Genomic DNA, 9,876 nt, shown 5'->3' on the forward strand with positions numbered 1-9,876 from the left:
TACTCATTCATATTATAACAAGTATTATAACTCTAATAAACACAATAAAGCATTCATAGTAATGTTAGGAACTTAGCATTCATTACATTTTGTTTAGAGCATTAAAAATAACGAGCCTGCCCGCGGCATAACATACGCCGCTACTTAGTTTTTTTTGTTTTTTTTTTCTACTTTTCAGTAATTCATAATTTGTGAATTCGACAGTGCCAACGCTGACACTAAAATATTTCTTAAAAACACTATAAGTAGCTCGTTAAGGACCATAACCCCCCCCCCCCTTCCCCCCCCCCCCCCCCCAACGTTTAAAATCGTTTCAAACTACTAAATTATCTGCCCCTAATAGCCGTCACTAAACCCGACTCCACGAAGATTCCTCCGTGGACATTTTTTTTCGATTTATAGCTCATATAAGGCGTCAAACTGACCTCGACTGACCGGTACCTTATATGAGCTATAAATCGAAAAAAAATGTCCACGGAGGAACCTCTTCATAACTCTTGAGGTCGTAGACCGACACTCGGGCGAATTAATTAAGCATTAAAATTCTCAATGTTTTCGAAAGCCTAAGCGAAGCTGGGCAGCATGCCTAGTTTACTAATAATCTGTATTAAGTATTAACGTTATATTCTAAATGCTCAGGTGTAGTGTTCAGATGTAATGAAATGCGTCATTTTCAACAGTAGGGGAGGCGATAAACACTTTACTGAAATACGTGGTATTTTTGTTGTTGTTTCCCTACAACTCATTTTCGTTGTTTTAGTGGAAAAGCGTGTCTTTACTTTTTTCTCAATCGTCACCAAACCCACCCCCTCCTTCCACCCCTCCCCCTATCCTATCCAGATATGTCGTCATTTATAGACCATCCCTTATATATCTGGTACCCTGTTGTAAGCGAGAGATAAAGATAAATAGAGTTCGTACACACGTGTAGGCTTAACGACTGATACAGCTCAGGATTAGTAATGAATTAGTGCACCAGACACGTACATGAAATAATACTTTTAATACATGTCTTTCAATCAACCAATAAACCGATTTATGTTAGTACATTCATAAAAATATAGTAAGCGCAAAACAAGTCTGTTTTTTTTTTAAATAATATATTTATTTTATAGGTTCTACGATTAACATTGAAGCCTAATAATACACATGTCCAAGAAAAAAAAATGATTGCCATGTACAGAGTGCTTGGCAATGGAAATAAAATTATGATAGGCCAATGACATTTTTATAAATTCATTATAAAAATGTAATGTAAAATTAATTTGTTTTTTTTTTATATTATATAGAAGATCTATATAGAAAAATTCAGCGAAAGAGTCGAACACAGAAGAGAATGTTGATTTAACAAAATCTTCGGTTGTCTTGCAAAAGTGTAAAATATAATAATAATGTATGTAATTTTGTAATTACATTAATTTTTTTAAACATTACACTAAAAGAAATCTAAATATTATCATTATTGAAAATATTATATTGAGTTTATTGGTATGTTTTGTAACATAAAACGGTATGTCATTTTGTTTTTTGATTTTGCTTTATCAAACTAATTGTATATATCAATAAGGAAATTATTTCCCTTGCAAAATTTCTAAGCTAGAAAAATATTATCTGCAATATTCAAACAAAATAAAAATACAAGCGACATTGCCTTTAATCATATGAAAACACTAAAATTAGTTAAAAAGAAAATGTGTCACATGTAAGTCAATATAAAGCTTCGGGTGAGTTTAATATGGCAGGTATTATGTTGACACAATCATTAATCAAGTTATTACAACTGTCATTTAAAGCAGACACTTCAATGGTCGGAGTAGTCGAGTGACTGAATGCACCGATTCTCTTCCCGACATGTTGACTACAATTAAAGCGTACTGTATGCTATGGGTTCTGTACGGAGGTCTTAGCTATGGGATCCGAACTTTCGACTTTCGAGTAAGCAATTGTGGGATATAAAGGTCTAAATGTATCTACACCATGTTTAAAAGTAGTTACTGATTGTAATGTAAAGTGTTTTGGAAGCCATCTGTCATTTTATCTTTTATTTTCATCTTACCACGCCAAATTATTCGTACATTTATTTTAAATCTCCAGGCTATTTTGTATTCGTTTTTGAACTACTAATTTAATATTAACCTAAGCAAAACTCAAAATAATGTGTCCAAGCAAATTATCAAATGCATAGATTTAAAAAAAAAATAAATGCATGTGGGATTAGATATTGTGATCGAGTAATATCCAAGCGTGGTGATCTATAAAGATTTATATTATAACTGGGGATGTAATTATAACGTAATTTATTTATTCGTTATATCCGCTGGTGTATCCCTTTGCCTGATAATCTAAAGAAGGATAATTAAGAAAATATGTTAACAAAAACGTTTCAAACTGGACACGAAATTGTCCTTCTTTGGCAATATGCGAGTTGAGATGATAAGTGAGTAATGTTTTGATCTAAAACAGCTTTAAAAGAAATACAAATCAACTGTATAAAATTGGGAAAAGTCTATCTCTCTTTAATATGGTGTGTTGCTTGTTTGCTTTAATATCGTGTTAATTATGTGTCTTGTGTAGTATTGTGCTAATGGGTGGTAGTGTGGCTCTAGTCTAATTATACCAATGTGTTCATTTCTTAAAGTGTTAATGCGTGTTCTAATGACATGTAGACCTATATCTTTAATTATTTTATTTTTGTATTAGGGTTTGGTTGTTGATGTTGCTAATGGTGTTTTTAAAAATGAAATATCAGATGGGTTTATTTGCATGTTTTATAAAGTGGGTTGCTATTGTGCTAACTGTTATTGTAAAGATGTATTTTGGTAATAGTTATCTGTTTATTAGCGCTGCCCTAATGGTTGTACTACAATATGTATAGGTGCCCAGCTTCGGTTAATTGTGTCCGTTAGTCTCGTCCATGTGAAGCCGTACAGTTTGAGTTTGTCTGTCACTATAATTTGGGTGTCGTGCTTTATCTTTCCTTTCCGTTTCACAGAGTTTTTGATTTCTCTGCATTTATTTCGCCTCCGCTGCCTATTCCGTATCCTGTAAATGTCTCTTTTTTGTCTTCATTTATTTATCTATTCGTAGTTACACATTGGTGTCGTCAGCGTATGCTATAATTTTCTTGGCTGACTGTTTGGTACTAGCAATCCTTTAAAGCGGTTGTCCTGCCTAATACGTTCTATGCTAAGAATGTGGGGTAGTGAGGGTGGTGGGATTGACTAGGTGAAGCTGTTGAGTACTTACGAGATGTCTTTCATTTAGAATAAACTTGTGAGTGAGCAATTGTGGGATATCAAGGTCTAAATATATCTACACCATTTTCAAAAGTAGTTAATGATTGTAATGTTATGTGTTTTGGAAGCCATCTGCAATATTCTTTTTTCTGTGCATCATATCATGCCAAAATCTTGCTACATACATTTTAAATCAGGCGATACGTATGGCTACTTTGTATTGATTTTTGTACTACTACATTAATATTTACATACAGCTAAATGTGGTAATAAAAAAATGAGTAGGCCTAAAGGCATATTATCTAATGCATTCATATAAAATTATAATTAAATAATCTGTGATTAGACATTGTGATCCGGTATATTCCTTGTGTGGTGATATATATTGCTTGATTTCAAAAGTAGGGGAGGTAGATACAGCTGTATTGAGTTATGCAGTATTTTCGCTGTTGTATCCCTTTGATTGGTATTCAGCTTCTGTACAAATGTGTGGGTCAGTCTCGTCCATGTGAAGCCGTACAGTTTAAGTTTGTCTGTCACTATAATTGTGGTGTCATATTTTGTTTTTCTGTCCGCTTCGCTTAATTTTGGATTTCTCCACATTTATTTTGCCTCCACTGCCTATCCCGTATTATATAAATGTCTCTATTATTGTCTTCATTTATTTGCTCCGTCTGTAGTTAAACATTGGTGTCGTCAGTGTTACGCCGAGTGAGTGGTTTGAGTCACGTGATCCGATGACGATGCTACGAAATACCACCATCATATTGATTACAACCTTAATCAACCATTGGGCTAGTTCACATTCAGACGACTAGATGACATTCATGGATAAGACAACTCCATAGTTCCTTCTTTCTGTTCTTTATTCTTATATCTACATTTACGTCTCTAGAATATTTCTCCCAACGTGAGTCACCCCGGTCACTGCATCAAATGTTCCTTCAATGTCAGGAGTAAAGTTAAAAATATATGTACAGTACAGCCGAATCTTTCCATCTTCACTCTGAAATAATTTAAAGTTGTGTCCATTGTGGGTAATATCTTCAACAGAATATTCCATAACTTGGTCAGTAAAAAACTCCTCCAATGTTTTCTTCCATACACTCCAACTATGTTATAGCCTTGGCTGGCTAACCAGCTCATATCAACAGCTTTGCCACAAAGAGAGAAGGAGACCTTGTTAGCTTGTCCATCCGGTATTAGTTTCGTAAAGTGTTTGGACAACATATTGTGTACAACTGCTTGATGAAATTCAATGTGTCTATCGTCCCATCTGTCCTTCCAAAACTAAACTCTCTTCGGCGCGTTATCCAATGCTAATCAATACTAGATTTAAATATCTAGATCTAGATCTAGACAATCTGTATCTTCTTGAATCTTGCTTGAGTTCTCGATCTTGTTCAAATTATATCATGCAAAGCAGCAGCTGTTTGTTTGGAATTCGCTAGCGAGAACTGGTCTAGAACCTAGACTTACAAACGATTTCTAAGGTACTGCATTGATGAAACGATTAGTCTCTAGAGATCTACTTTTTGTCTATATCTAGCCGCAGTCTAGCAGACCACTTTTTATACGTGAGTCGTCACGTATTAGACCTAAACTCTACAGTCACGGTCTACAGTCTGCTATGAATTTTTGTCTTAAAATGAATATTTCTTTTTTTTTTTTTTAATGAAACGATAGATCTAGTGTTGAAACCATTGTTCGAATTAAGTATTTCAATTGTCGTTGGATTAAGAAATAAAAAGAGTATTGTTTTCTATGCTTGCGAATACATATATATTATAATACATATTTAAGAAATGTCCCATTAATTTAGCTTTTGTTTAGCTTTTTTTGTATCAAAAATGTTAAAAACATTTTTTAATTAAATTATTTTCAACCGAGTTATATTTCTAAATAATTATGCAATATATTTTTTGTTCCTTCCCCTGCTAAATTTTAAAAGTGGAATCGGAGTAATTGTGAAGCACTAGATTTTTTATTTTTTTTTGTTAAGGAGAAAAATTAATTTGCCAAATTGTCCCACTATACATAATATACAGAACAAAAATTGCATGAAGCTTGGTTGACTATAAATGTCGTAAGTTTTTTTTTTATGCAGACTAGTGAAGAATATATTGCTGTCAGCTAACACTAACTTTGTTAATTCTTGATTTAAAAAAAAATGTTTTTAAATTTTGTCGAGCTAACAAAGTATGCTATATATTTATATTCTCTTCAATTTCTTATGATGTGATACTTTAACAAGGACTCGCATGATCGCTGTTGAGACAAATATCTGAACATATTGTGTGTGTACGTTTTTCTCATGTTTGCTGTAAAACGTGTGTATAAACGTAATGAACCTGTCTCTAACGTTACATAATTAATAATCTGCACCCCCCCCCCCCCCCTCCTAACACACAATCACCTTCCCCTTATCTTAGAAATGAAAACAGAAGACTTTTTGAACGCATACTTAAAATTATATATATTTTTTGTTATTTTTTTTTAAAACGGTGTGTCGCCTTTTTCCAGGGTTTATAACATTTTAAATTCAGAATTATGTGTAAAGTAATAATTTAATTAACATAATAATGTGTATTACTTTGTTCATGTGTATTTTCTAGTTTACTATTTACATTAGTTTATTCGTGTTTTTTCTAGACTTGGTCCATTTAATAAAATAGACTGAGACAGAATCAGTTTAGAATACATATCATTATTTTATTGTGTAACACAACCTGTGACACACCGAAGTCGAAATATTTTTAGTTTTTGTTACTTTAATTATTTATTTTTATTGTTATTACTACATGTTTGTCGAATCTTGTTTCATCTCTAATTATTAAATTATTTGCGTTAATGGACATATTTTTGTAGCTTGTATCTCAACCAGTTGAGATAATAGCTAGACTTACTAGTTGTGTGTTATTGTAATTGTAGTAACTGGACCTACTTGATATACAACTCTCATATACTTTTGTATACACTAGAATCATCTGAACTAACTATCATCACAAGAAAACTGAACAATTCATTCGTAATTTAGTAATATATGAGTTCATGTAGGAGTTTGTCTTTAAAATAGATGTTCAGTTGAAGAGATATGTTCACATAGATGTTCAGTCAGTTTGTGTTTTTCATCGCGTGTTTATTTGACATATTTGGTTACATACGATATTAAAATTGATTTCGTACATGACGATACTTTGAATTGAAGTACACTTGTTTCTATTACATCGACATACATAGTGAAAGAGTGTTCAACGAAAATCACAACCGCCTTTTTTTCCAAACCTGAATGAGGTACCCATAAAAGCTGGGAACATTGAGAGACGTTCTATGGATTTGAACCCGGATTAAAAATAGAGACGGCTGTGTTAGTAGGTGTATGTTTAAATATTCAATCACACCGACAATAGTTAGGTCATCCATCAGACGTAACCGCATGTGTTGTCTATGTGAATTGAACCCTATGGATTGTAGATGTTAGATTCAATTCCAGATTTACACTGTTTGTTTACTATTATTATCTTTTATTTTTATGCTTTTATTTTTATTTTTTTTTGTTTTTATCTTGAAGAGTTAGATAAAACAAAACATCTACAGCATTCGTTGCAATCGTTATTAAACCGACTTAATTAAATGTCTTTGAAAAATATATGCAAACTCGATAAAGTTTTACATAATTGGCAAAAAGAAAATGTTCTAAAATAAAATAAAAGCACTCACCTAAACATTTTATATTTTCTTATAAAATTGTATTTTGAAAATATAAATTTACTGTGCGTGTCCCACTTAATTGTTTAATTGATGTTTATTTTTTTTTCAATTTTACATGGCTAACGAGTTTAAGTGTATGCTAATTTTTTCCCTTATTAAAATGAGATGTTATAATGGGAATATTAGCAAACTGTATCTTTATTGTTAAAAAAAACAAACAAAAAATTGCATTTTTAAAAAATCAATTTTCTATCTCAAATGAGTCACCCTCAAATGTATATAACCCTATAATGACATGAAACATTAATTAAACTTTAAAATGTCCATTCAAGTTAGTTTAACATCAAGTTGTGAGGTGGTTACACATGTTCTTATTAAAACATGTTTTCGAAGTTAAACAGGCAAAATGTGACGAAGCAATCGAGAGGTTGACTGCACATTTCGCTCCAATGCCTTTAGCGGTTCAACCACAACAAATTGGGATTTTAAACACCTACCCTCTCCCCTACCGCGTCCGCTTTTGAAGAAATTCCCCCCCCCCCCCCCACTTTTCCCTCACATTGTGGACGTCCACAAAAATGTAGTAGACCTCTCAATACATGCTGCAAAACTAGTAATTCATATGTAATGTGTACATTAACTACTAATGTAATATAGTGATTTGATATTTTCGGTTACATCTATTACTAGGCCTAAATAATAATTGTGAGTTAAACTTTCCAAGATGTCCGTAAGTCTACGTCTTGTTAACTTACCGTGTGAATGTGCCAGGACTATCTAAAGATGTGATCGCGCATGGACGCTGTGTACCCTGCCTCTCGATTTTAAAGGCTTTTTTACCCACTATATGTTATAAACAGTAGCGTAGCGAGGGGGGGGGGGCATATGTCCCCGGGCGCCGACCTTATGGGGCGCCAAAATGTGTTGAAAAATAAATTGAAAGGTTGAGGGGGATGCTAATTGTAAGTTTGACGGGGGGGGGGGGGTGTAAATCGAAATCTTTAGGTGGGGGGGGGGGGTGTAAATCGAAAGTTTGATGGGGGGGGGGGTGGTGCAAACCTATAGTTTGACGGGGGGGGGGGGGAGTGCAAATCGAAATCTTGAGGGGGGGGGGCGTGCAAATCGTAACGTTTGTCCCCTCTGGTTATAAAGAGTCAGAGATTGTAGACAGTCGTGTTTTTTTTTGTTTTTTTTTAATTGAAGATGCCGTAGACCGAATTTTTTATTGAAGATGCCGTAGCAGTCTAGCTATCAACGACTATATGGGTTCAGGTAAAGTCGGCTAATCAACGTGACGTCATTATGTTACTTTTACTCAACTTAACTTTTCACTGCATGTGTTTCCATAACAAACCGCCTCTCCCCTTTTTTATGGTCTCGCCCTATACACATGACCAAGCAAGCACATTACACACGCGCTGAGGTTTTTATATCCTATAGTTTTGATTTTACCAATAAACACGTTTATTTACCAATGGTAATTACCTCCCTCTGTTACATGCTATTTTAATGTTTTCAAGGGAGATAATGCAAAAACAGCAACAATTAGCATGCCGAGTACAATATACGAAATTGTGTAATTAATCACCTTTTAATTTAAAGAAGTAGGAAATTATTTAGTTGAATAAAACAAATGTATACCATGATCTGCAAAATATATAGTTGTACTCTGATTAATTATTAAAAATTTGTTGTAATTGCAAAAATTGAAAACCTTATATATGTAAGTTACATTTTTTTATAAACAAGCAATGAAATATGATATAATATAGGGCTTCGCTCACTCAATTGCGGGTTATAATTTGTTACAATTTTCAAAATTTCCCTGGTTTTAAAGAGCCACTAACATTTTTTTATTTCAAGAATTTTTTTTTTTAATAAGATTATTAGTATTTGTGCAAGGAGCTGGAGAGCCGCATCTTGACATCTTGACAGCCGCAGGTTGCCGACCCCTGAGTTATCTAGTTACACTATATCCCTCCGTGAAGCGAACGTTATTCGCAGAGAGATAGAAATTCTAGACATTCAAATTATTTTAATCTGAGAAAGAAAAGCTAGCAGAATAATTATGGCTGAAGAAGTAAACAGCAAAGCTTACCCTTTGGCAGATCAAAAACTTACAGAGCAAATTCTTGAGCCTTTTCAGCAAGCTTCCAACTATAAGCAGCTTAAAAAGGGGGCTAATGAAGCTACAAAGACATTGAACAGAGGGCTTTCTGAGTTTATTGTGCTGACTGCAGATGCTGAGCCAATTGAAATTCTTCTCCATTTGCCTCTGCTGTGTGAAGACAAGAATGTCCCATACATTTTTGTCAGGTCCAAACAAGCCTTGGGTCGTGCTTGTGGTGTTTCAAGGCCTGTAATTGCCTGTTCTGTCATCCAGAAAGAAGGTTCTCAGCTGAGGAATCAAATTCAAGCCATTCAGCGCAGCATTGAGCGTTTGCTCATCTAATGTTTGTTGTCACTAATTTTTTATCATCTACATTGTATTATATTTGAGACCCATTTTTATTTTAATTCAATATTAAAATGCTATTTTAGCCTTAAAAAAAAAAAAAAAAAAAAAAAAAAAAAAAAAAAAAAAAACAGCACTAATCAGGAAACTAATAACAAGTCCCTCAAAGCCGTCAGTCAAACCAACTTCCTCTACTACAATTGAAGCGAAATTAGCTGTTGGAAATTCAACCGCAACAACAAAACTTAATTTGGCAACAACAGAAATGGAAAATAACTCACCAAACAAAAAAAGAGGGAAAATAACAAAGGCTCGAAAGACCAAAAAAGCAGTCTTCGACAACAACCAATGCAAATTCTGCGACAGAAAGTACAACTCACCCATGAGTGCGGGAAACCATGAAAACAAAAGACACACACAACTCATACAGTGCAATATCTGTAACGAAAAAACAATACACAACGACATAGGCAT

At 33.7% G+C, this 9,876-nt stretch overlaps 1 protein-coding gene across 1 annotated transcript; it reads left to right on the forward strand.

Annotated features, from left to right (window-relative positions):
* The first annotated feature begins 8,926 nt into the window (after window positions 1–8,926).
* LOC131950875 (NHP2-like protein 1) lies at window positions 8,927–9,447 on the forward strand. Its single transcript, XM_059313079.1, has one exon. The coding sequence runs from the start codon at window positions 9,016–9,018 to the stop codon at window positions 9,397–9,399; it is 384 nt and encodes a 127-aa protein (XP_059169062.1). The 5' UTR covers window positions 8,927–9,015; the 3' UTR covers window positions 9,400–9,447.
* Window positions 9,448–9,876: the final 429 nt, after the last annotated feature.

The sequence above is a fragment of the Physella acuta genome, unplaced genomic scaffold, assembly GCF_028476545.2.
Source record: "Physella acuta isolate Inbredline_101_S28 unplaced genomic scaffold, ASM2847654v3 ptg000783l, whole genome shotgun sequence".
Classification (NCBI taxonomy): domain Eukaryota; kingdom Metazoa; phylum Mollusca; class Gastropoda; family Physidae; genus Physella; species Physella acuta.

What these genes read in the sequence shown, in the direction of transcription:
- LOC131950875 (XM_059313079.1), top strand. Translation starts at nt 9,016, where the DNA reads ATGGCTGAAGAAGTAAACAGCAAAGCTTACCCTTTGGCAGATCAAAAA.